The sequence below is a fragment of the Tauraco erythrolophus genome, chromosome 8 (assembly GCF_009769465.1).
Source record: "Tauraco erythrolophus isolate bTauEry1 chromosome 8, bTauEry1.pri, whole genome shotgun sequence".
Lineage (NCBI taxonomy): Eukaryota > Metazoa > Chordata > Aves > Musophagiformes > Musophagidae > Tauraco > Tauraco erythrolophus.
Genome location: NC_141472.1, coordinates 43,348,647 through 43,376,544, shown reverse-complemented (window position 1 = coordinate 43,376,544; position 27,898 = coordinate 43,348,647). Strand labels below are relative to the sequence as shown.

The following is a 27,898-nucleotide window of genomic DNA, read 5'->3' as shown; positions in this document are numbered from 1 at the left end:
AGCAGAGTACGGCGACGCTGTGCCCTCCGCGTGGAGCTAATGGCACGCAAGAGGATTTACAAAACGGACTGGGGGAGAACCCTTTAGTAATTGAATTCTCCTGCAGGTTTTGTGCTGCCAAAAGTAGGATGTACACAGCAGCCGCTACGGCTAAACACAGACCTGATCCCAGGGGAGCGTTCAACCTGATAGCTGCCAGGGAGAGAGCTCCGGACATGGGAAATGCTATGCAAATGCACGTAAAGAATGAAATAGGAAACGTTTAGCTAATGCTGAAATGCACTGGAGAAAATGTGAGTTTAATACAAGCTTTTCCTTCCTGCCAGCAGCACCGGGCACTTGGACTTGCAGTGAATTATTCGGGAGCGTGGAGATCTCTGGGTGATCTGTCTCCTGCAAGGGGTGCCATGGATGCAGTAATACATCCATAGCTATGCCCGAGTCTATGTCCATCCCAAATCCCTTCTGGCAGGAGGTAGATATGAGTATTGTTTATGTATATGTTTAGATCAACATCACCTTATCACGACATTGAAATATTTTATTGTAACCAGCTGCAATGTAAGTTGAGGATAAGCAGCAAATCGAGCCCTGGGGATTTCGCTTCTTTCAGATCAGACCAGAAAGGGAATTTGGGACATTCCCAAAGTTCGACTGACTGGCTTTTGATTCACATCCTTCCCCTTGTCCTTCTCTTTCTTTGAAAGTGCAAGGAATGATTTTGAATCTGACTTCAGTGAGATGCTTACCCACCCGATGGGAACTGAGTCGGAGCGGTATCAGCGTTGGGGCGGTTGTGAGGAAGCAGCCAGCTTCCATCTTCTGGACCTCAGTTCCTTACTTGTGATTTTCATATCCTGATTGGTGATCTTTGAATATTTTTCTTTTGTTCCTGGATATTTTTCTGTACCTTTGACCAGGCTTTGACTTCACTCTAGCATCATACCCATTCCCTGCCTTTTTGGTTACATCTCAGTGCAGATTTATGGGGCACTACCAGAACCCTTGACAGCAGTGACGGGTTTTTTTTTTAGCAGATGTACCTCTTCTAGAATATCCCAAAATAATGGCAAAAGCTTTAGACCAAAATAAGGGGTTTAAATCTTGTCAAGCTTTTGACAAATTCCAGATTCTGCTCCTGACAAGGCTTTTTTTTTTTTCCTTTCAGCAAAGGACAATATCCAGGTGCTTAAAGTTGTCCTGCTTGCTGCTTCTGTGGATTTGTGTTTCTGGTGCATGTGAGAATTTTGATAAAGAAGGAGCTTTTTGCACAGAATGAGATGTTCAGTGTCTTTCTCTCTTACTGCTTTTCCCAAATCAAAGTTTGTGGATGTAATAGTGATTCCTAAAGGGTTTTTTTCTTGGTTGGAATGCATATTGGATGCTAGTCAGTTGGAATATTAAACTGTTGTTTCTCCTAAGCCATTTGATTAAGAATCCATTTTGAGATAATACTAAAGGCAGTTATTAAAAAAAAAAAAGGATTTTATCTTCAACTTTCTAGTTTTTAACTTTCTTACCTAACTGTCAAATACTGTTGTACTATGTAAAATTGAAATAGTTTGTCATAAGCTCATGGTAGTCATGAGAATTTGAGAAAATATATTCAGACCATGCTACGTACTGAAAAAAGTACTTATGAAGTCTGGACTTTAGATATGGACTAAAGTTTTGGCTGTTCCCTCTTCCTGGATTTGCATTTCTACCTAGCATAGCTTAATACTTTCCCATTTATCCCAACAGTCGCTAGATGGAGAGACTATTTAGCCAGTGACATCCCAAGATGTTTTTTAAATCTTTGATGTTTGTTTGTTCCTGTTTCCGATCTCCCCAAAATAAACTGTTGTTTGTCCTGTGTTTTATTGATCCTTCTGACAAACCACCTGAGAACAGGTGATAGTAACAAGTACTTCTCAAAACACTGGTGTGTTTTCAACACGTGAACTAATATCCAAATTGGAACAGATACAGTAACACTCAACAACTATTTTTTTCCCCCCATTTTATGTGGTAGTGATAAAAAACCCTCTTGTTTGTTTGCTCCATTGCCACTCAGCGGTGCTCTCAGAGCTGTGGAGTAGGTCAGAGTTGCTGTAATGGGCACTCTGAATTTCCAGCCCTATCGCTGTGAAGTCCCATCCAGCAAAGTACAGACTAATAACCCTGAGGTCCTAGAAAGTCCTTGGAGCCCTGGGTTGATTACAGCAATTAAATTCCATAAAGTGTTGCTCAAATATTACCTCAGTAGCTGATAGCAAGATGCCCTTTCACTTGTGTTTTGCTCTCAGCATGTACAGTTTCTAGATTGCAAGGTTTTGGGGAAAGGAGTTGCTATTTACAGAGTGCATAGTACTGAGAAAATTAGGGCTTTTTCTTACTAAGATATTTCTAGCAGTATGTAATAGCTTATTCTGAGTTTGGCAGTTGTGTGATTTCAGAATTTGGTCTTTACTGCAAGAAAAATAGGAAGAGATCATAGCAGCTGAAAGATGGTTCCTTGAGGGGGGGGTAAAAAAGAAAAAAAAAAAGTGGAAAATGTAAACAAACAAAAATTTAAATGCTCTGTTTGCTAGCCTAGCCTCATTTATTAGTGTTTAAAGCTGTTTCTAAGCCTCTGAGTTTGGAATCCTGTGGAAGGAAAAAGCTAATTAAAACCAGAGTACAACACAACATACTAAACCTTCGCCCAACCCCGATCACTTGCTTGGCTTAAATTGAGCAGCATGAAATTCATTTCAACACCACCGTAACAGCATGTCACAATTCTTTCCCGTTCACTACCCAGCGTGAATATTTTAAACAAAGTAATTTTCCTATAATTACATCAAAGATGTAAGTCTGTTTTGGTTTTTTGTGCCCTGGCAAGACCCTTAGCAAAACCTGGGAGACGTGAGCAAAAGCAAAGTGGATGGGATGGCTTCAGAGGAAGTCATTGCCACCTAAATACGACTTGTCACAGCAGAATGCTGCAGTCCTCTGTGTAATAAACGGAGTTTGGCTGCCCACCAGGTTTTGTCGGTGAAGGATTACAAAGCATGTGCTATTGGGAATTTGACTTTCATGAGATGAGGACCTGGTACCCTACAGACCTGCAGGGCTCGTTTGCGTCTTCCAAACTGGTGGGAGATTACAAAGCCAACCGCTTGTCGGCTTGGGCATCATTGGCGAGTGTGTGGTTTTATTAAATCAGCGTTGGGTCAAATTGTGAGACAGTTCAGTGTGCTCTAAAGCACTTCTGTTTGAAAAATGAAAAGAAATATTCAGGGTTATTTTGGTTGTATAAAACCTGATGGTGTGGGAAGTGGCGACACCATGCTAGAAGAAAATGGGGACACTAATCAGAACAATCCTTAAAAGGATGCATGTTCTTTCATTTAACTGTTTGAATTAGGAAAAGCATGCGGTGAAAACGGGTGACTAGGATCTTCTCGACAATGAGGTCTCCAGGAAAATTCCACTTCTTTCCTCACATTTATAATACTTTGAAGATCATTATGTTGAATGTTCCTGCTGTGGGGGCTGAAGTCCTCATGTGTGTTTTCAACGCGAGAAGGGATGTACTGTTTTTTGGAAAGCTGAGAAGAATCATTTTAGCCGATGAATGGGAGCAAAGGATTACTGAGATCTTCCATTTGACACTTCTTACCCTGTCCAAGTCAGCATAAGTGCGTTGTGCAGAGGAGATGGCAAGGAGGGAGGTGATGGCGAGGGTCCTCGCTCCGGTTGTTGCCTCTCAGCTACTTGGCAGTGGAATTCCGTGACTCTCTTCCAGGCAGACCATATTGCAAGGGCAGCAATTTCAGAACAGCAGCAACCTGGCTCACCCTGCCTGCCTGGCTCCTGTGCCATCGACTCCTGCGCTCAGGTCCTGTTTGCTAAATAAGGTCCCTTGTGCACATAATCTGTGAAACAGAAACCAGAGCTCACAGCTCGTATGAGGAAAATTAATGTCAGATGTCCACGTGCTGCTGAACAGTCCTCCAGGTACATAAACTTACCTGTTATATCCGAGCTTTCTACTCTTTCCTTTTTCTAGAGGAGTCACCTGGAATACCACCCATCCTCAGACACCAAACTTTTGGTCGGTCACTTCCAGCTCCCTCTATGAATTAGCTCCTAGGGAACAGATCGCAGTCTCTTCACCAGAAGAAAAATAGAGGCAGAGGTAGAAAATAAATTTGAAATACTTCAAATTTTCAGGGCTACTTTTCTTCCAGGGAGTAGTTTGAAGACTGTTGGGTAGTTCTTGTTCACTTATTGAGTGATCAAAAACTTAAATTCTAATACGTACTGATTTCCTTGTCCATAAAAACAAGACTTTTAGATAAAAACCTGCTGTGTTCAGAACTCCTAGCTTGATTTGTGTCGTTAATCGAAATTCATCCTTGGCAAAGGTTGGCAGAAGGTTTATCCATGTATAAACCTCACACAGAGTAGGATTTGAGGCTTGAGGTGGTCTGTGGGCTTATTCTGGTCCTTTTCTCAGAATGATTTTCATCCAGTGGAAGGTAGGTAAGGTGGAGGGGCGAAAAAGGGAAGAGATTTGAGGATGGAAGGACAAAATTGTGACTGTCACATCGAATTAGTGACCTGTAAGAGATTGCTGAAGGCTATTTAGGGAGGAAGAGTAGGTGGGTCTGCTTGGGAATCATCTGTGGGAGGTGAAGACTGGCTCATGAACGTAAGGCAACTTGTGGCTTCTCTCAACTGTACTTACTTCTGCACATTGATATTTCGGAAAGCTTCAAGATGGATTAGTACCCTAGTAGATTGATGGAAAATGCTATGTTTAAGTACCCTACAAGCCCCATTAGTGTATTGAGGTTGTATTTCTACAGAGTTCTTCAGCAAAATTTTGTGCTACTTTACTAAGGCAAAACAGGCTGAAGTGGGCTACATTTAATGCAGTGGCTGGTACACAGCTACTCACTCCCCTGTGGGCTTTTCATAAAGATCCAAAGACTAAAATCTCAGAGAAATCCTGTAGAAGGAAATAAGATAGTAGTGATAATCTCTAGAAATCATTGCTACAGGCGCAGTTACTGGCCTATTTGTCATAAAAAAACCCCAAAACAACCAACCCACAAACCAAGAGGCAAATGACATTGGCCTTGGCCTTATCGCCAGGTTCTTCATTGCCCCCATGAAGTCTCAAGGTGTGATTTTTGGGGTGATGCTTCCTGTGCCTGGTTGCAAAAACATACCCTTGAACAGTCCTAAACCCTTGGGATGACAGCATACTCGTTATTCAGCTCACTGTAAAAGAAAAAATGCTTATTTATAGGTGTGCCAAAAAGCCCATGATGGCCTCTATTCAAATGTAAAATAGAATCATAGAATCGTTAGGGTTGGAAGGGACCTTAAAGATCATCTGAGAGCAGTCCCAGGACAGGGTGAGCGGGCACAGCTGGGCACAGGGCAGCCTGGTTTTCACAGGGGCATTGTGGTGATCAGAGTTCATCAGGGAGAGAAAATAAAGCTAAGCTAGATGAAGAAAAAAGGGAAATGGGAATAAACTTGAACAGAGTGAAGTAAGGGGAGAAACAGGAGCTAATCCTCTTCCATGTCGGCAAGTCAGATGTCTGTGATGCTGTAAAAAGGAACTTGATGTAGATGTGATTAAAAAAAAAAGTGATCCATCCATGTCAGCAAAAACACTCCATCACATCTAGCATGGGAAAACATCCATAATATTCAGAGACCTGCTGTTTATTTGTGCTATGTGTCTCTCCACTCCAGGACACTGCACTTGGAGCAAAAGAGGAGGAGGAGCAGAGGAGGCAGGGAGAGAGACTGGGTGCTTAGGGGGTGACTTAGAAATACACCACATTATTTCAGGACTTCCTGGCTGGAGATTTTATGCTGTGTGTCTGAGGAAACATCGTGGTAGACCACATATGGTAAACACAGATGCTTGTGTAGTTGGCAGTATGAGTAAGTTTAGTTTGGGGGCAATATTTGTCTCTCTTTTTTTTTTTTTTTTTTTTTCCCTTTAAGACTTATGGAACGTTCTTGACTTCCTGAGGTGTTATTGGGGACAGACAGAAAGCAGCATCTTTCCAGAAGAGCTCGCTTAGGGTAACAGGTGCAATTTTATTAGCTGATGGAGTAGCATCAGGTGTCATAAAACCCAATAGTAGCAGCTTCCCCAGATCACTCAATACTTTCAAGAGCCAAAGTAATTAGAAAAAATAAAGCAGTGCCTCTCTGCTCTTGCAGTTTTAGTTTGGTGCCTTTTATCACTGAAAAAAACCACCTTTTTTCTCTCCTGGGTGTTCTGAATAACTTTCATGAAAAAGAGGGACCAGCTGCAGAGATTGAAGCAAAATTCAGACTAGAGGTGTTCAGCTGGTGATTCAATCACGCTTCTAACTACAAGCAGTTGGAGTAAAACACAAATCAGAGCCTTCCCAGACAGATCTTTGCTCTCTTATGGCTGAACAAAAAAAAAAAAAAGGAGTTTGAAAGGTTTATGTATTGTTCAAATTTCATTGTTCAGACACGTTTTGGAGAAAAATAATCTGTGCTTGCAGCAATCTATCTGGCTGTGATCCTTACCTTTCAGTTTGCTTGGAGACTGCAGAAAAAGTGCTCTAAGTGTTACTTTGTGTGGGAAGATCTGAGTTGAAACTCTTTTTTTGGAGGGGGAGAATAATCCTCACCCCACAATAAAAATGATTACTTTGGAGGGAGGGGTAGAAAAAAAGATAAGCAGATATTCATGTGTAGTATTGTCTAATTCTACTGGGAATGCTGTAGGCAAACACATCTGGCAGCCTCCCGTTGGGAAAATTTCGGGTTGGAGATGCCCTAGAGACAATCTTTGTTTCTTTCCTTGGGACAGAGTGCTCCAAGGCTGAGTGCCCCGGGAGACCCAACAGGTCTTGGGTTACACGGCAGTAGTAGTGGCTGTTGGCACGAGCTTAATTACTGAGCTGAATAAATGATGCAGCAGCTGAGACCTGGCCTTGGGAAGGGGACCGGGCAACTTTGGGTACCCTCAGCTGTTCTGTGGAGTTGTTGCCAGCAGAGGTGAGATAGCTGGAGCAGTTTGACAACTTGTTTATTACTAATACTAATGTGTAAATGCATTTTTATGGTCAATTCTCTTGAATTGTGGAAACACTCCTGGGCAAACTAGTGAAACATTTCGCCCATCTTTGTACTTCAAGTAGTTTATGCCATCCTTCTTGCCACTGAAACATGGAAGCTTTGGATTGACCGATTAGCGTTCGAGGTTCTGGCAAAGGCAAAACAACATTTGAGTTTAGTTGTTTATAACATAAGAAATTACACCAAAATGTGAAAAGGAGAAATTTAGAACAATTAACATGTTCAGTGACCACTATCTCATTCTTCATTTTCAATCTACATAGATCTTTTCCGTGGGTAACACCTAGTGAATGTATACCTGTAAGGCATGTCAGGCAAAATCTTATGTGTCTCACATGTTCATTTGAATATTTCAGAAAAAGATGTAGTGTTTTGGCAGTAAATGTATGTATTACTAGTACTTTTTTTAAACCCAAATTTCTTAGATGTAAAAACACAATCTGTGCTGAACTAAAGGCAGCTCGAGAAAGGAAATGCGACTGCAAGATTTTAAATTCAGGCAAAAAAATAAGAGATCATGAAAAGAAATGTTAGAACAATTGCCCTGTTTTCTAATAATTAGTATTCACAAAGAAAAAACATGTTCTAACTACCTAGTAATTTCCAAATTGCTGAGACACCTAATGAGTTGTCTTAAATAAATTTACCAAGCATATAGAAGGAAATAATTACTGAGCATTTAAATCTGAAATCACAACTCAATGCAAAATGGTTATGCAGCTGGCTTGTATGTCAGTTGTCCAGCAAGAAAATGATTTGGTTGGGAATTGAGCCTTGTCCTGCTTGGACTTTCGGTGACACATTCACATTGTCTCTTAGATGTGAATTTTTGACAAAATCCTACTAAAGTGCTTTCCTACAGCTCTGCTGGATCTGGTTATTTAACAGTACAACAGCTTTACAGATTTTGTAATTCCAGAGGGATATTAATAGTTCTACAGGATATTAAAAGCAAAACAGGGGCTGTGCTTCCAGGGTAAGCTCTGCACCTCGTTCTGCAAAGCCTTTACTCATGGGAGTAACCCCTTTGGCTTCATTAGTGCAGAGAGTTGCTCCTCCTGCCTTGAGCTCACAGGAAAACCTCACTCCAGTACGTAGGACGGGACCTCTCTGCAGTATTTTACTCGGGTTGTTCTTCTGGCACACACAGATTTTCCTGGCCTCGACTTTGATTGCAGCACAGCAATGCTTTCGTGCCAAATGAATAGATACCTACTGGTTTGTATTTGCCTCCTAATTACATCACCTGCCCAGTAATTAAATTTAGCTGCCTGCCCTGAGTACTGAGACCAGGTGAGCACCAACTGTGGTCAACAGTACCGGCTGCTGTTATTTAAAGTGTAGGGCTTTTTAAATTAAGTCTGCAAGTTTTGATTCATGTTTTCATGTAAAAATATGTTAGTGCTTAATCCTCTATGACACCTGTCTTTATGGCATGCTTAGAGTAGTGAGTGAATTTAGCTCTGGGAGTTAAACCTGCATTTTGAAGCAGTGGGAACAATGCAGATACTGTGACCAGCTTCTGTAGAGTTTAATCTTGTGCAGAGGGACTGCAGGGTGCACATGCACCAGTGAGAGAGAGGGTTTATGTTGAGTCTTGCAGTGAACTGCATCTAGAATCACAGAATATTAGGAATTGGAAGGGACCTCAAAGGATCATCTAGTCCAATCCCCCTGCCGGAGCAGGACCACCTAGATCAGATCACACAAGAACGCGTCCAGGTGGGTTTGGAACATCTCCAGAGAAGGAGACTCCACAACCTCTCTGGGCAGCCTGTCCCAGTGTTCTGGTACCCTTACTGGGAAGAAGTTCTTCCTCATGTTTAAGTGGAACCTCCTATGTTCCAGCTTATATCCATTTCCCCTTGTCCTATCATTGGGTGCCAGTGAGAAGAGCCTGGCTGCATTCTTGTGACAGTCACCCTTCACATATTTATAAACATTAATGAGGTCCCCCCTCAGTCTCCTCTTCTCCAAGCTAGAGAGACCCAGCTCCCTCAGCCTTTCCTCACAAGGGAGATGCTCCACTCCCTTCATCATCTTTGCAGATCCATCTAAATGGATGGTTCTTCTGGTTTTTTTTTTAAAAAAAAACCTGCATCATTCCTTGAACGCACGTGGCATATGGCAGCATATGGCCCTGCAGCCAGCACGGTGCCTATTTGTTCTGCTTTTGCTTTGTCAAGAACTTCGTCAAGTTTCTGGGAACTTGTTAAGGAGGTGCAGAGCCTCATGCACGGTGCACATTGACCTTGATTCTCGCTGAAAGGTGCAGAGAACTGAGGACACAGTCTTTTTTCACGTTGAGGCTCTAGTTCTTGATGAACTCATCTTGTGTGAGAGAGGGGCAGAGGATGGGCTGATGCAGCCTTCTTGCTGATTAAATCAGTCCTCCTCCTCTGGGTGGTTACTTGGGTTTTTGGCTACTTCTGCTGTCAGACTGTGAAGAGACCTCAGCCCCAACTCAGGACAGAGCTATGATCTGGAGTTAAATAGGCTTTAGGATACATCTTTTGTTTCTGAGCAGTGCTGACATCCTGAATCACCCTGAAGTTTGAGCAGGTTGTCGTTGCTCGTTATTGAAGATGGGAGAGTAAACGATTGCGTGGGGTTTGCTTATTCTTTTTAAAGTGAATGAATGAATAGAGCAATGACTGCAATGGAAAAATGACAAAGCAATGAAGAAAAACAATCTAATAATAAGACTAATAATATCAATAAACAAATCTTGAATTGCTCAAACCTTGCATTATGTGGCAAATAGATGGGATTATGTTGACCTTTACCTGCGTATGCTGTTCTGGTATTAAAAAAGACTCTTCTTTCATTATTTCCATCCACATACATGCCAAATTCAGAGTCTTGTATATAAGCAGTTTTAAAGACCTGTATCACAAAGTAACTTAAACAAATAATTCTCTCTAAATACATGTCCTGGAAAATAGCCAGCAATTTTTGTCATACGGAAAACATTCCTCTTGCTGACAGTGGTTGCCAGAGATGGACTGTGCGTGCATAGGTTGGTGCTGTGGCTAAGAGGATGTCAACAGGCAGGATGTCCGCTCCAGGCTTGCACAAGGCACACGAGGTGTTTGGGTTAGTGCTGCTTTTGTACAAAATACTGTTAGTACAGTACTCAGGCAGTTAACTTGTTAGCACGAGACATTCTGAATGCAGCTAGAACAAAAATGGTACTGGTTGAGAATGAACTCTTCCCTCTTTTGCTGCCCAGGTAAACTGAGGAATCATGCCTGGAGTGGGTTGAAATGCGATTTCACTTGGGAGCGAGGATTGCTTTGCTGTTTTCTGTGTTTCAGCCTAAGACTGAATTTCTAGGGAAGTGAACAAAGTACCTGGAAGCAGCCTCTTCTGGTGGCAGCCTGGCCGTGAGTGAAACCATGTGGCATCCGAGCACCCTGCCAGCCCCTTCCAGGAGCACCCTCTTTCATACACAGGTCCTGCTCAGAGGTTTCGGCAGCTGGAGGAACCAGAAGCACTGAAGTGCCCAGTTAATCATTCAATGGGAAGAAATGCTTTCTGGTTCTTGCAAAGCAAAGATCCTAAAAAATTCAAGCTCCATGATAGTATTTAATCCAGCCAAAGTGACTAGTAGTAGCCAGTCTCTCCATGATTCCATGTCTTAGCCAAGAAATGAAGTTTCAGCTTCTCTGTGTTTCCTGGCAGTGTGATAACAACAGCTCCAGTCCTAAATATACTCCCTGCTTTTGTGGGAGCTGGAGGTAGGGGAGAGGTCCGTAAGTTAACAGTGTCCAGCTTTTATATAAGGGCATTTGAACGAGCTGGATATTAAAGGACACGTCAAGATTGCACCCAGAAGTCTACTTTTGGTGCTTTGATTCTTGGTAACATGGTTAAAAAACCCCAACAGCAGCACAACCACTACTGAAAGCCGGATCTACTGTCGTGTCCCTCTCCTCCAGGGCACGCAGGAGCCTGCGGTTCCTCCCAGCATCTGCGATTCCGATTCCGCCAACATAACGCAGCCGAATCAACGCGGAACAAATTGCAACATAAGACAAGTTTCCCTATCTAAATGTAAATTTTTCCTTTACTAATTACTGCCTGAGTTGCAGGTGTCCTGTGCAGCAGCCCTCGGCGGGGATTTCGCGGGCTGCCCCTGACCTCGCAGAGGAACAGCGCGTAGGAGAACGTCACGTTGTGCTTTGCAAGGCCGTGGTTGTCTGTTTTCCAACATAAACCAGCTAAACAACGATGAGCCATCTTGTTTTGTACAGTAGTGCTGTGGGCACGCTCACGTGCTTGGATGTCTGCTGGAAAATTGCCAGTTGAGGTCCTGACCGGTTTAAAAGCATTGGAGCGACCTCTGGTTCAGCTCTTTGGTCGGCTGTGTAAGCTCTGTGTTCAGCATCAGGATAGGATCTTTAGGATCTTGGGGTCCTTTGCATAGTGTTGTGCAGGAGGTGAAACTGCCCTGAGCATCCAAAAACCTGTAGGGAAACCTGAAGGTACCAGGGGGGATTCCTGTTGCAGGGAGGAACTAAGAGGAGGCTGAGGAGGAGGGACAGACAGGGGTGAGGGAGGGCAGGATGGGACAGGAGGAATCTTTATTTTTTTTTCCCCCTGGAGTATTTCGTGCTGTCCCTAGCTCTGGTGTTGTTCAAACTCCAGCAAACCATTCAGAATAACTGGCTGCCCAGAGGAGTGCTGCCACTCCTGTTGCTGTGCCATTTTAAAGGGCTGTGGATTTTCAAAGGGAACTCTGTTATTGCAGACATTTCATTTCATTTTCCGTGTTCTCAGCCGAAAACAATGCCTGCATACGAATGCAGATACAAGGGCTCTCGTCTTCAGTGGCATGGATGCTTTATTAAGGATAGTGATTGCCACGTGTGCCCAATGCCTGCTTATTCTTGGATGGAGAAATGCGCTCAGACTGCCCGTAGCGAGCCCTTCTGTAGGAGAAGAACGGCTGCAATTAGTGCTGCCCTGTTGTCTTGCTTAATGCATGAGGCAGAAGCTTTTTCTCTGAGCAGGGTATGTTCTCAGAAATGCTTTCTGGGTTGTGATGGACTCTGCAGCACCCTAAATCTTTTCAAAAGAGACTGTATGTCATCTGGCTTATTGGAGCTGCTAATGGATTGATGCTTTAATTGCACAAGGTATATGGCAGAGCATTGCAAGTTATGGCTGGAGAGAGAGCAATTCAGATCTGTTTATTTATGGCAGCTGGAAGAAAAATTATTTGCCACCTCACTGAAGCCTTTTTTTTTTTTCCCCCTTCTGAAACCATTAGCAGCTAAAGGTTTATATTTTCTTCTGCTCTTTTCTTCAGCAAGTAGGAAGGCTGGAGCTGGCTGGCTGTTGTCTGTAGTGTCCAGGAGGAGGATGCATGTGAACTTTTCCTTCCTAAACAGGCTGAGGCATAGAAACACCGTGTTCACTGGGAGTATCTTGTTACCCTTTCCAGTCATCCAGCCACCTCAGCACGTATCTTTCAGCAGTCTCAAGTGAGCAAGTCACCAGTCAGCAAGCAAGAGAGACTGATGATTTGCCATTATTTTGTAGATGCTGAATAAACAAATGCACTGTTCTTTCTGCTTTCCCCTTTTTCCCTAGCGTTTTTGGGATTGCTTCAAACCTCAGTGTTTTTATCAAGGCTGAATTATACTAATTGATGAGAGAGGAAAATGAATGAGGGAGAAAATAAATAATAAATTGCAAGAAAAATGAATTCATAGAAGCCCAAAGTAAAAAGGCTGTGAAATATGAAACGAGTCTTTCATTGCCTTGAATAATATAATTATCTAGCAAAGCCTGTTTCATTCAAATTGTCAAATCTGGTGTGCACTTGAGCTCCTTGCATGTGCTCCCACTTCACAAAGTTCCTGTATCTCCCAGGCGGTTGTGAGGTTGAGGCTGGGTAACAGTGATAATGGATCCTTGAATGTGCAGATGTGAAACTGTGGACATACGCGATACGTCCCAAATAATCAGCCTGCTGCTGTAAGCAGTATGAAAATAAAGAAATGAAAGGGTCTTTTTGGTAAAGCTCTGGTGTACAGTAGAAGATGGAGTGTGCCGCCTTTCCTCTTTCTTCTCCTCTCACTTCCCTAAGACTGCTAACATAATTTGGTTTTCCTTGTGTGGTCAAGCAGTCAGTTCATGCCTTCCCAGCTGTGGCAAGAGTGTGGATGCATCACAGTATTTCGTATCTTCACATCTGTTGCAATTTCAATGAATATGAGCTGTCAGTCCAGAACGTCATTGCGCTTGGTGCTGTACAGGCAGGAGTATTCGTGTTGGCTTGTTGCACAGTGTTCTGTCAATATTGCACAATATTGCTGGCAATGTTCTGATCCTCAAACAAAAATTTTAAACAGAATTGGAAATTAAATGCGAGAAGTGATGCTTTTGTCTGTGCACGGCTTTATAAAACTGTCAGAAGCTGAACTCCTGAGGATAACAAGGGTTATTTTTAATTTACGGACTGCTTGTGTTACAGCAGTTCCCGGAAGCCTCGGTCAGATTCTGAGTCCCATTTTTGTGAGCAGAACTTGCTGCTGCCAGGAGTCCAGTGTAACTACAGAGGCATCGGGGCTGGTGAATGCAGAGTGCAGAAGTCAAGGGTGGTGGTCACAGGAGCACGAGCGCTGAGCGGGCGGTCAGTGGGACGGCTGGCGGGGGTAAACGCGCACACCCGACAGCACCGTGCAGTCTTGTTCAGTGCAGGGCAGTGATGGAGCTGAGAAAAATAAACCTTAATCTTGTTTGGTCTTCTGCTCTGCCCGAGTGTGGACAGAGCGTTCCGTGGCCCGTAACAGAATGCCAATTTTCCGTACTTGCCTCGGACTCCTTTTTCCGTCCATCTTGCCGCTGTTGGCAGAATCGTGCCGTGTTTTCAGCGTGATGCTGCAGCTCAGCATCATGTGAGTCACAGTCCTGGGGCTGCATCTTTCAGATAAGCCACTCGCTACTTGGCATAACTTGCAGGAGAAGGGATCGTGCGGATGGGATTGTACCAATCCATGTCGTTTGGCGTGCCGGCAGTGAGTGATCAGCATTGAAGAGCAGCCTGGGGTGGCCTCCCAGTAGCAGCTGCTTTGGTTACTACGTTGTTCTGACAGCATTAAATAGGTCAGTGCTCAAATATATACCACTAAAAGCCAGTATGGGAAACGGTGCGCCCAGCATAGGTATCTATTTCTATTAAATTCCCTTACAGAGCTGCGCTGAAGCATACCCAGAGGACATGAACAAACACACAGATACGAGCCCGTGCACTTGTTGTTCACCATTGCTCCATGCAGATGGTTTCTGCAGTCCACCTACGTGCGTGGTGCTGATCCCTGTCCTGTTGGTGATGTGTTCTGTGCCTTGTTCTCGCACACCTTTTGGTACATAGGACCTTTAGGGGGGAAATGACATGGTCAGAGAGCACATGGGTGAGGAACAGCGTCTGCTGCGCTCGATGACAGCAGTGGTGGCTTTGCCTCAGGCTTCAGGCATGCCAGGATGTGGTGCGTTCCTGTTGCAGGGTGTTATGCCAGGTAGAAGTAAAATATTGGAAAGAAGCCCATTCCTACTGCAGTGTGTTATTTGTATTTATTATTATGCCTTTTGATTTATTATTTGGAGAGCGTGATTACTTCTCCTCTTCCTTTCTGCTGCTATTAGGGCTTTGTTGTCTGTAAGTAAAAAATGTGATGATCAGAAGCTGTAAAGCATTTTGCATCTTCAGACTGTTTAGTGGACAATAAATGATAAGCTGTTCTTTTCTACCACAAAGTTGGTCTGTTCTTTGCAACTCCTGGTCTATTTCTTTTTTTTTTTTCCTTTTTTTTTCTTTTCCTTTTTTTCTTTTTCCCCTTCGTTTTCCCCTTCTTTTTCCCCTTCTTTTTCCCCTTCTTTTTCCCCTTCTTTTTCCCCTTCTTTTTCCCCTTCTTTTTCCCCTTCTTTTTCCCCTTCTTTTTCCCCTTCTTTTTCCCCTTCTTTTTCCCCTTCTTTTTCCCCTTCTTTTTCCCCTTCTTTTTCCCCTTCTTTTTCCCCTTCTTTTTCCCCTTCTTTTTCCCCTTCTTTTTCCCCTTCTTTTTCCCCTTCTTTTTCCCCTTCTTTTTCCCCTTCTTTTTCCCCTTCTTTTTCCCCTTCTTTTTCCCCTTCTTTTTCCCCTTCTTTTTCCCCTTCTTTTTCCCCTTCTTTTCCCTTCTTTTTCCCCTTCTTTTTCCCCTTCTTTTTCCCCTTCTTTTTCCCCTTCTTTTTCCCCTTCTTTTTCCCCTTCTTTTTCCCCTTCTTTTTCCCCTTCTTTTTCCCCTTCTTTTTCCCCTTCTTTTTCCCCTTCTTTTTCCCCTTCTTTTTCCCCTTCTTTTTCCCCTTCTTTTTCCCCTTCTTTTTCCCCTTCTTTTTCCCCCTTCTTTTTCCCCCTTCTTTTTCCCCTTCTTTTTCCCCCTTCTTTTTCCCCCATCTTTTTCCCCCTTTTTTTACCACATTATTTTTCTCCATTTTTTTTCCCCCTTTTTTTTCTGCCTTCTTTTTCCCCTTCTTTTTCCCATTCTTTTTCCCCTTCTTTTTCCCCTTCTTTTTCCCCCTTCTTTTTCCCCCTTCTTTTTCCCCCTTCTTTTTCCCCCTTCTTTTTCCCCCTTCTTTTTCCCCCTTCTTTTTCCCCCTTCTTTTTCCCCCTTCTTTTCCCCCTTCTTTTCCCCCTTCTTTTCCCCCTTCTTTTCCCCCTTCTTTTCCCCCTTCTTTTCCCCCTTCTTTTCCCCCTTCTTTTCCCCCTTCTTTTTCCCCCTTCTTTTCCCCCTTCTTTTCCCCCTTCTTTTCCCCCTTCTTTTCCCCCTTCTTTTCCCCCTTCTTTTCCCCCTTCTTTTTTCTTTTTCTAATTGTTTTGAACAGTGCAGGCTCTGGTATGGAGGAGAGGCTATAATTTTAGGACTAGAATATTTGACCATATAAATTCAGTCTCCTGCTGATAGGCTTCCCCTTCAGTTGCTGAGCAGAGACGTAGGTTGGAACAGTCGGCTGGGCAGAAGGTCTCCTGCTACCCATTTCACCTGGATGTGATGAGTTGGCATGCTTTGCACTCCCGCTTTTGATCAGGGAAGAAACGTTCTTATGTCTCTGTTGGTGATGCGTTTGGTAGCTGAGGTTCTAATCTTACTCCCAAGATGGGGAGGGAGGAATAACTGGCAGCCTCTGAGCAGCACGAGAGGTGTCTTTGGTGCAAGCCAAGCGGCATGGCTGGTGGGTTCCCTGGTCTCTGCTACATCCCGAAGGAAGCAGAAGGAAGAGCAGCATGCCTAGCTTCCGAGCTGGGAAAAGCTTGTGCTGCTGCCAGCAGCTACTGCTAATTTCCAGCCTGTTGATGTTAGGCTTGTTCCAGCTCCGGGCCCCAACGTGTGGTTCTCTGCAGATGGCTGAGAGCTGCTCTCCCCTTTCCAGCTCGCCGCGGGCGCAGGGGGACCGGCCATCCTGCGGAGGGGTTCTGCTGGTCTGGGAAGGTCGTGGCCGTGTTGTAGCTCCTGCTAGCTGAATCCTCTTCTTGACATAGAGGGAATCTGCCCTCCGAGTGACAGTATGGTGCTTATGGCCAAGTCATGAGTGTGCGACAGGAAAAGAGCATATGCTCCTCCGTGGTTGCTTGCCAGAAGTCTTCTAATGGATATGTATTTACATCAATATTTAATAATATGCTAGTTTGCATGGAGAGTAAGAGTATCGACTTCTGTGGTAGGTTACGTAGAATGTGTGTCTCTGTGCTGCAGGATGTAAGTCAATTTAAGGAAAAAAAAAAAGGGAAAGGCATAATGCTGTATTATGGCTCTTCTGGAACACATATAGAGTTACAGATTTTGGAGCTTTATAGAGATATAAATATATAGATATATACGTCTTCAGTTTGTTGCTAGAAATGTGATGACTTAGAAATTATTTGTTACACTGGTATGTAACGCAATACAGCATATGTCGTCCAGCGCGTTACTCCTTTCCCTTATTTAAAACCAGAAATAGTATCTCTTGGCAGTGGCCGTACGCTGCCGTATATTCCTCTTACCGAGTGCAGTACTGGGGCCAGATCCTTCTGCAGCTCTGCATTATCCTGATCCTTTCGAAGTTCTCTCTTTTTATGATACTGGTTTTGTGTAGTTATTTTTCCGAAGACATGCCAAATACGTAGGTGCAAAAGTTAGACTACGACACAAACTATATGCAGCTCTTCAGGCTGAACTTTCTGCACCGACTCCAGTAGCAGCCGTCCCAGCCCAGCTGGGGGTGTGACGTTGCGTGTCACCGGCAGCCAGTGCAGAGCATCAGGGCACCAGGCTAATGACCCAAACACAAACTGGTCAAATGCGGTATTGAATGGGACAGGATCCTGCAAGGCTGGAATCTGGCTTAGGCAAAGGCCATCGTTCACTAGAGATACTAATTTATCAGCAAAAATTCCATTTGCTTGCGAAATGGCTCGGGAAGGGACATGTATTTCCCATTCAACACTTACCTTGAGTGGAAAGTTAGACCTAGACTTTAGGAGTTTGAGATCTTTGTGGGAGTTTCCCTCTATAGTGAAAGTTTACTTCACCTTTCGTATGACTGCCCGGTCCTCCACACCTCCATCAGTGGTGCTCCTTGGAGCCTAGGTTCAAGTCCCAGTCTTGCTGGGCTTCTGGGTCATTAGAATAGAATCACAGAATGGTTTGGGTCAGAAGGGACCTCAAAGATGATCCAGTTCCAACCCCCCTGCCATGGGCAGGGACACCCTCCACTACACCAGGTTGCTCAAAGCCCCATCCAACCTGGCCTTGAACACTTCCAGGGAATAGACTCTTTCAGATGGAAGGGACCTACAATGTGTCAAATATTTGTCTGAGGTTTTGGGGAGAGGGGGATTGCTATTTCAGGTTGATCATGAGTGCACATTCCCTTTCCCTCACCTTATCTGTTTTGCGAGATTAAACCCCTGTCTTTCAGTTGGCTCCACGCAGACATAAAGATGAGCTGTGTAGGACGCTGGAGTCGGGTTGCTTTATAAAAAGAAGAGAGGAGCCACTGCATACTCCAGATGTTGCCAGACATCCTGAATGATGTCCCAGACAAAAAAAAAAAAAAAATTTAACTGTGGCGATACCTTACTTCCTCCCTTATAGGCTGTTTCCTTCTGCTTCTAGGTGCTGATTTCTTTCATATCATTGTATAGCTCTTGTGTTGCCCTGTTGAGTAGCTTTTAATAATGTGAGTTCTGCCACTTTTTTTGTGCTTCAAGAGGGGAAAGAACAAAGCTTTGTGTGAGTGGCAGCCCCAGCAGGGAGGGAAGTGCTTACGCAGTGGTACTGTCTTTGCAGGGAGGGGTGATTCTAACCAAGCTTTGTAGTACCTTAATTCTGTTTGATGTGACCTGGCCTTTGACAATGTTGAATCTAAGGTTGTCAAACAGGATTTAAATACTATAAAGATTTCTGGACAGTGCCCACAACTGAGCTGTGTTTCACTGTGGCAGTAAGAAAGTGAAGAGATTGTTTGCAAGTGGAGAGAGAGGTTTTTCTAGGGGTTTTTGTCTTTGACTTAGCGTACCTGATTGGTAAAGCTAGGTTCTCTCTCTCTGCTAAATTCTGCAGATTTTTCGTGCTAGCAACAGTGTGTAAAACCCACCCAACGAAATTAAGAAACAAATATTTCAAAAGCATTTTATGGGTCTGACTGGGAAGGAGGTTTCTATTTCTCACCGATGTTTTCTTAGTGACATGAATTTACTTTCAGGGCTCAGCAGATTCGTACACAAGCAGACCCTCAGACTCTGATGTCTCTTTGGAAGAAGACAGGGAAGCAATCCGCCAAGAAAGAGAACAACAAGCAGCTATACAGCTTGAAAGGGCGAAGGTGTGTTCTTTTCAACTTTAATAATAATCAAGTTCTGTGGCATTTATCTTTTGCCTAGTGTTAATATTCACACTGTTGGTTTGTAATGATGATGCTGTCTTTTGAAATAGTTTGACAACTGAGTGAAGTTATCTGCAGACGAGATGTTTGGGGGAATACAGTGTAAATATTCTTGTATAAATGGGGATCTTCTCTAGTGTGCTGAGCTCTGCTCACTTGTGTGAAATTATTAGGTCTGAATTTTGATGTATTTGGCAAATGTCCTCTGCTAGATTTTCGGTAATTTGATACAACAAATCAATTCTTCATTCAGAAAAGTTTCCACTGTTGATGATGTGTGTTTCTATTTGTAGTCCAAACCAGTAGCGTTTGCTGTTAAGACTAATGTGAGTTACTGTGGAGCTCTGGATGAAGATGTTCCTGTCCCAAGCACTGCCATCTCTTTTGATGCCAAGGACTTCCTACACATTAAAGAGGTAAAACCAAAAAATAGCGAACAGAAATCTTTTTACATGTCAAGGACTGCGATCTGAACAGTCGGGGCTGAGCCATACCGGATGAAAAAGAGAGCCAAGAGCTGAATGGAGGCAGGAGAGCACAGCACATCCATCGGATTAGCAATGATGTGGTGGTACTTCAGCCTTTTTAGAGCTCCAGCACCCTGGGGTGGTTATCTTGCACTTTTTTAATGCTTGATGTTACCGACTTGTTGGATTTTCATGTCACAGGAAAGAACACCTTGCTATGTTTTAAATACCCTTCAACATGGTAGGTTCAGATTCTTTTCATCAAATGAAGTTTGTGATTGATCAGAGATTACATAATAGAAAAGGATTCTTTTGATCAAAAAGTGGAGTAGCATCTGGTTATACCAGGTCTTCGTAAAGCACCAGATAGGCTTGTAAGGGAGGAAATAAGGCTATATAGGATAATACAATAAGAAAATGTTGAAGAGGACAGATACAAAAATAAAGAAAAAGAAGTGGGAATAAACATGCCCTGGGTATGGCTTTGGTAGAGAAAAATACATTTTATTGCACGTTGAGCATGTTTTCTGCAATTCTTTCTTTGAAGTGAGCCTTCCAAATTTGCATAAACCCCTGTTGTTTTGTAGATTTGTACATAGCCTTGAAGCTTGCTAAAACATTTTTTCATTTCTGCATTCTGGCATTCTGGGTTTATTTTAGGATGTTCAGTACTCGTTTGTCTCTTCCTTTGAATGTGTGTCCGTCGTCACTTGAGAGCACTGATCTCCCTTGGGCTGAGCACATTTAGGAGGAAAATGCCCACTTCTGCACCTCTAGAGGCAGAGATGGGTGGTAGAACAGGAGGATTTGCTTTCAGTTCTTCTCCCTGAGAAGGACACATGAGAGGCAGTTGATTCCCTTGTTCCTATTTTCTCAATTTGCTGCAAACAGATGGAAGTTTGATTTGGATTTTTTTTTTTGGTTTAAATATGTGTGTGGAACAGTGCTTAAACCTCTGCCGAGGAAGTGGAGCTCTGCATCTGAATCTGCCTATCTCTGCATGCAGAGTTGGTCGCCCCTCCTCTTCCTTCCCCAAGAACGTGTTCTGTCTAGCACCACGCCTGAACTCCCTTGATGTATGCCACCTTCTCACCCTGCTTCCCATCAGGAAAAGGTCTTTTGCCAGCACTTGGAGTTGAATGCAGACGGCTGCATCCATGGCAGCACTCGGATCAGTTTCTCAGCTACCTTCCCCAACGTTTTCCCATCCACAGCAGAAATTTACCCTACCTGACATACGATTTGTCCGGTGTACATTGCCCTGTGTAGCCATTCGGGTAACTGTGCATCACCTTAAAAACAAGTATTTGATCTTGGCTTTCCCAGGATGTGGCTACCTTTATTGTTAAGCCAGTGATTGAATTTAATGTACTGAGCTTCTGTCGTGCTGCTTTGTACATTTTTCCAGAGAAGTGTCCCAAGTCCATGTCTTGATGTTCTGTGAGTTTTCTTCCAAGATCTAAAAGGCCAGGATTGCATTGTCACTGAACTGTGGGCCATCTGGCTTACTGGTATTTGTCAGCTCTGCTAAGGGTTCAGCATAGTTTCTTTGTTAATGCTGAAACTTTCAGCTTGCCTGAAGCTGTGGCTGTCACTCAGTAGGATTTCAGGAATGATTCCCCATGCCGGAATCTGTAGCTGCATGGAAAAAGGCTTTGCAGAATTTGTTTTTCAGTGATCTGGCAGATTTTCTTGGACTAGAATGAGCATGGCTTCAGATTCTAGAATGATGCTAAACTAGGTAAGAAATAAGGTCAGCCTGCTGACAGGATGAAGTGATGAGTTGCTATCTTGAGAACGTGTCCTGCATGTCTCATCTGTCTCCTACAAGGCTATACATTATGTGCTTACTTACTTAAAAGATGAAGTGGCAACAATTACTGACAATGCAGAAGAAGTCATGGGCATGGCAACCAATAGGGATGAGCTGTGGTCCTCCCACATGCTGAATGTGAGGAGTGACATATGGGAGGTAACGACCTACTGCACACAGCCCTGCCTTCCTTGCTGCAGCGTTCTCGTTGGTATCGCGCCGATGTTCTCAGCACAAAGCTGGTTCTGATCTCCTGTCTAGAGGCATCACTCACAAGTCCATCACCTGCTAATGGAAGAAGGCTTCCTATATTCAAGCCATACTTTTAGAATCAAAATAGAATGGATAATCCTCATGGGACTCGAGTTTTACAGTGGTTTGAATCCATTGATGTCACTGATTTACAAGAGCAGAGTGCTAGATCCTGAAGTATTTGTCTGTTATAAAGAATGTAAACAGTTCTGTTGACTTAAGCAGAAGCAACATATTTAAAATTAACCTTTGCTTACTGACATTGTCTGAATCAGGATCATGACAGCGTGAAGAATAGATATTTTAAAAGTTGAAATGATAAAATGATGCCACCTCTTGCGTAAGTAACAGCTATGTAAAGAGTGCAGGTTTTCAAGGTGAGGGTGTAAGGATTGCATTTCCCTTAGCTGGATGAGATAATATCTGTATGTATGGGTTAATAAATAGGCTGATTTATTTTTCAAAGACGTTGAGCCTCTGTATGTTTCAGAGACTTCAGTTAGGCACTGTTGTAGTTTCGACAACTAGACCATGATTATTTATGTGTTTCTGCAAGAACTTAGGTGTTTGACAATATGGAGCCAAGAGACCTGACCAAGAGGAGATTTCTGTGATAACTTTTTCCTCAAGGCACACAAACACAATTGGTACACTCGTGCTGGTTTTAATTACTTGAAGGTCTGTTGTGAAAAGTAATGCTTCGTTTGAACACTGAAGTACCTAATGAAGCAGAGCAGAGTATAAGGCTTTCAGATATTTTTCTTCAAAAGCTCTGCTGGCAGCCAGCTACAACAAATCGTTTTCCCCTATGATATCGCTTTTCATCTCTCCATCATTAAAGTCAGGCCAGACTTTTGATAATGCAAAAAAATGTATGTTACTGAAAGTTAATGATAAATTTTTTATGTTCAGGTACATAATAAAGTTTCTTCCTAAAGATGAATTTTTCCCTGTGATGCCCACTATGATATCGCTTTTCATCTCTCCATCGTTAAAGTTAGGCCACACTTGCAATAATGCAGAAAAACGTGTGCTGCTGAAAGTTAATGATAAAATTAAATTTTTTATGTACAGGTATATATTAAAGTTTCTTCCTAAAGTGAATTTTTCTTCAACTGTCATGAATTTAAAAGTGTACGCCTTCAAATAATTTAGCTGCTTCCAAAGGCAGCAGCACTATAAACCCCTCATTTGTGAGCGGTGTCACAACTTTGGTCAGAGCTCTACCATAGCATTAGCCAGATACGAGTTCAGTTTGTTGCTGGAGCTGGTAAGTCTTCTGTGTTGTCTTGCATGAGTTGATCTTTCTTCATTTTGGTTTCTAGAATGTTTTTTATAGACCTTTTCTGCCACACAAGGTTTTTGCAAAGGGATAACGTGTTAATAACATCTGTACAAGTACCTGGAAAAAGAGGAAGGAAAAGTGGCGGCGGTGGTGATCTTTGGTGTAGACCATTAAATTTTACCAATAACGATGATTTTGATGGTGATCTGAAGGTGGTATTTTTATGTTTGATGACTTTACGTGGCTGCTGTGCCACGGTAGTTTGGTGGCTTCGGTTCGGCTCCGTGAATCGCCGTCACGCTCAGCACCTTTGTAGTGACATCGCAGGAAAAGTCACAGCAGGATGTGCTGAGGCATTACCAGATAAGCCCATACTGCTGCAGATAACACTGCTTCAACCTTCCAAATACTGCCTAGCACCTTTTAAGTTCACTTAAATTCACACAGATTGTCCAGCACCTTTTAACTTCGCTTAAATTCACACAAATTGTCCAGCGTTTCGACTTGAATGTGAGCCCTGTTTTGTTGACCAGTACGGAGTTAAGGGTCATGGATAACAAAATAAGGGAATTTTGGACACGGAGGATTTTGAACTGAAGCCAGTAACCTTTCTGTGTTCCAGAAATATAATAATGACTGGTGGATAGGAAGGCTGGTTAAGGAGGGCTGCGAGATTGGCTTTATTCCAAGCCCGCTTCGACTGGAGAACATCCGCATACAACAGGAGCAGAAGAGAGGACGTTTCCATGGAGGGTAAGAATGCTGTAACCTTTTAAAAGAATTTAAAATAATTTCTGACAACGGACAATATTTTCAAAGGTCACTTGATTCTTTTTTATTGCGGTGCGTTTGGAGGAGTGTTTGATTTGAGCTTCCAAATGAAAATACGTATTTGCGGAGAATGGACGTGTTAGATATGGATGATGAGAAACAAGGAAAAAAATGTGTATTGACTTTAGGAAAGATCAGTACTGCAGTGTGAGTGGTAATGACAGAAGTTTTGGAAGGACTAGAGTTTTAAGCCTCCATAGGTTTAAGTTGACTTGATGCTCAAAGGCTGCCAGATTTTTTTCTCAGCTGTTATGTTTTTAAGGTTATCAGTTTTTTCTTTCTTTTTTTCTTTCTATTTTGACCAAAACCAGACTCTTCAAACTTTATAGAGATGAGCTCTGTTGTTTGACTTCTTTTATTCTTCATTTTCCACCGTGACCATTCTGTGTCTCCACACTGTGAGTAGCTGGAGGTTGCAGGTCCCTGGAAAAATACTAACTTGGTCACAGGTCCAGGAAGTAAAACTGTTTTCTCATTATCTCAGTTCAGTCCCTGAAGTCGCTCTTCTATTGGCTGAATACACAAAATACTTTTCCCTTTTTTTAAAATTACTTTACTACTAGTGCATTATTCCCACTAATTGAAAACAAAATTTTAATGTTCACACGGATAAGGAGGAGAACAAAACCTTTAGTACTGCAGAGTAGAGAGACGTGAGCCAATTGAATCTGGACCTAATAAGTACCAGTAAGAGGAGCATAATTTAGCCTGCATAGTACTGTCAGGGCATTGGCATAGCGATATACTTAATCAAGGTCAGGAATCATTTCAAGCATAAACCATCAGGGGAAATGTTTTTAGAATGATTGAACAGCATTAACTGTGCTTTTTCCAAATTGCTTTTATAATTTTTGAAATAGTTTCAGAGGAAGCCAGTGTGTCTCAATGTACAGAAAGAAGATTATCTAATTCTGAGAGGTGGACACTAATGGAGTATTTAGGATACTGTTTCAGATACCACATTTTAGAAAAATTCTCTGTTTGAGTGAGTGGACATGACTCCCCCGATTCTTGCAAAGATTTTGTCTAGTCTCGCCTGTGGATAATATTAGGAATAAAATCAAGTATGAAAGAGACAGGGGAAATATTGCACAGGATATCTCTGAAGATTTTAAGTAGTCTGCACAAACACTCCTGAATTTGTATGATAAAACTGAAAGCAATGTATAATGATAAAATAGTTTATTTTTTAACACCTTTGTTAGATATAGTCATATGGTGTCTGCACCTTACGGTTTCTTTAAAAGCTGTGACTAGCTGTGGTACTAAGGCTCTATGTGATGAAGAATTCTAGTTCTGTCTGAATCAGGCAGTGAAAAGTCATCTATTAAAGAGGGTTTCTGGAGTCTAGTATATGTTCACAAAGGATTTGCCAAGTCCAGGAGTAAACAGTCCCTGGTCTGGAGAGCGTATAGCAAGACAGCAAGGGCAAAATACTGATTGGGACCAGTATCCTCTTGCTGGTCAGTCTGTATGTAATGAAAAATACTAAATACTGTGCTAAAGACGTGGATTGTACCATGGGACCTATGTCACCTGTAGTAGTGCAATTGCTTTTACAGTCCTCTTCTTCCTGCCCTGAGCTCTCCTTCCCACCTCCCATCTCCTCCTCAGCTGCTTGTGCCATGAGCTCAGTTACAGCTCATTCACTGGACATCTTCCTCCTCCCCAGACCAGTTCCCTGCTGCAGTCTGCGGGCAGATCACTGCAAAGCTTTGCTCAGTCTGTAGCAGAACCTGCTCTCCCCTGGTAGCCTGTACGCAGCTCTTCCAGATGTGGAGGTCTGCTTAATTCCAGAGGCTTTGGTTTCCCCGTGTCCATGCCCTGCTACTCCTCACCTCTCACTTCAGAGGAAGCTTTCTTGGAGTATGGATGTGGGTGACAACTCTCCTTTACCGTGTGATTTCTCACGGGACAGTTTCTCATAGCTGCTGCCTGAAACCTCGCGTGGTGCATCTCTGGGTGCTTGGTGTTAATGGGACTTTTTCTGATACCGTAGGAAATCGAGTGGAAATTCTTCTTCAAGTCTTGGAGAAATGGTTTCTGGCACATTTCGAGCCACACCCACTTCCACAGGTAAGACAGAATTTTATTTAAGGAAACTCTTGCTATTTCTAATGATTCTATTCAAAAAAAGCATATGAAAAACGCATATTTTCCCCCTTTGCTGACTTATTAAGACATTTTACAGAGAAGTGCTTGCGTGTGGAGGTGGAGAAAGACATCTATTTCTAGACGTGTGGTAGTTGCTAAGGGACTGGGAAAAAATGTTGGGAAAAGTGGCAGCTGCCCCAGCATGGAATGAATGACCAGTTTAAAGAGGGCTGATCAAAAGAGAGGTGCAGTGAGAGAAATTGAAAGGGCATTGACAAAGGGAATTTTGTTTGCAAGTGTTATACACTGTGTGTGGTTTTTAACCAAGTTCTCGTTTGGTCTTTTAGCAAAACAGAAACAAAAAGTGGTAAGTAGTACTTTCGTTTCCATTTTATTTAATTCTAATACATAATTCCCAGGATTTTCATACGGTTCTTTGCTTAATGATCTGAAGGGTTGTTTTTTTCTCCTAGACGGAACATGTTCCCCCATATGATGTAGTGCCATCAATGAGACCTGTTGTCTTGGTGGGACCCTCACTGAAAGGCTATGAGGTGTGTATTCCAGCTATTTGCAATTAGTATTTTCTTATCCGTAATCTTCCTTTGTACACTCAGTGTGTGTGGTCCAGTGCAACTGTTCTATGATAATTTCAAGCGATCTTAGCTTAAATAATTGTCAAAAATGTTACGGAAGAACTAAGAGCACAGTTTGCACGGTTTGGGTGAGGTACCAGTTGAATTTTTTTTCCACCTTACAACAATGTCTGTTGCTTGTGATGTCTCAGCTGAAGGGTAAGTAATATTAAGTACGCTGGAGCTCTCTTTGCAGTTTTACTGCTTGAAACACAGTGCACATCCATTGTTTCCAGTACAGTTATTCTGGATTAAATCAAGAAAGAAAAAGAGAATTGGGTCCACTGCAAGAAAAAGTTGGAGCAGTCAAATTAACTAGCTAGACTTCTGTATACATGTAAAATTCTAGTACGTGCTTTGAACTTAGTTAGCAAAAATTTTGAAACGCTTCCCCATTTTTCTCCTTTTTTCACTTATAAAAACTTTACCTCTTCCTGTGGAGCTCAGTGTTGGCAAATGAAGTAGCTGGACTATTGCAGCGTGTTCAATTTCGTTCTCCAGCACCTGAACCCGGATATGGCAACTGCTGATTATTATTTCAGCATGTTTTCTTGGCGTTTATTTTTTTTAAAGATTATTAGTATATTGAAATATATATATAAAGACACTTTTAACCCTTCTAAATGATTTGCCTTTAAGTAGGTATGATAACATGCACGGATATCCAAGACACCCATTTTCCAAGGCTGCTGCGGATTCAAATGAGCATTTAACACGTGCTAAACGAGCATAGGCTTTTAGCAGGGCATTTTGGTGAACTTAACCATCTGTTAAGTGTTTTGCTGAATTGGGAACTAAATGAACATAAAATCAAAGCTTCACTTCATTTAGCTTAATTAATGTTGTTAGTACTTTATAGGATATTATTAAACGTATTGGAGTGGTTCTTTTTGGCAGATTACGACATGGTACCATTATTAACACAATGCAGTTGGTTTTTCGGTGAGAATAATTGAAAGTGTAGTTTAGCAAAGCAGGAATTAGGTACTTCCTGTTCTGTTCTCTGCCTTTTAATTTTACGGTGATGTTTCTTGATAGGGGTAAATTTCATCCGTTGACTTTCATAGTGCTGCACCACAGATGAATTTGCCAGTGGACCCTCAAATTCAAAGGGAATAGAGGCTTTTTGTGAAAATATACCTCTACAAATATGCTGCCTGACCTTTGTTTGAGAAAATAATACTAAACACGACATCTTGAACATACAAAGGTGTATAAATGGTAACGCAGTTACAATATTAATTTCAGTTACAAATAGTGGTCCACCTAACAGAAACACATTGGTCTTACTTTGCAACCTACATGAGAAAATTCTTTTGACTGGTTTTTTTTTTTTTCCTGACTAAGTTCTGTAAGAACCAGTTTGATAGACAACGAAGGAGAAATAAACTGCCAGAGGCCTGGGGGCTTTGGTTAAGTTCCTGTCTCGCCTGGCAGATAATAGGTGTCAGCCCGAGTTGTCCTGAAAAGGACAAGGAGCTCACTGAATAAAGTAGAC

The 27,898-nt window shown here is 42.6% G+C and overlaps 1 protein-coding gene across 2 annotated transcripts in view; it reads left to right on the top strand.

The window, feature by feature from the left end:
• The window catches only part of CACNB4 (calcium voltage-gated channel auxiliary subunit beta 4), a 107,421-nt gene that overhangs the window by 60,147 nt on the left and 19,376 nt on the right, over positions 1–27,898 (top strand). The window contains exons 3-8 of one of the 2 annotated variants that reach the window (XM_086616072.1): positions 18,844–18,963; positions 19,317–19,439; positions 23,463–23,593; positions 25,671–25,747; positions 26,113–26,132; positions 26,239–26,319. In XM_086616072.1, coding sequence (XP_086472198.1) covers positions 18,844–18,963; positions 19,317–19,439; positions 23,463–23,593; positions 25,671–25,747; positions 26,113–26,132; positions 26,239–26,319 — 552 coding nt within the window. Of the gene's footprint in view, positions 1–18,843; positions 18,964–19,316; positions 19,440–23,462; positions 23,660–25,670; positions 25,748–26,112; positions 26,133–26,238; positions 26,320–27,898 lie in introns of those variants that run through there. The other variant, XM_086616073.1, reaches the window with a different exon arrangement.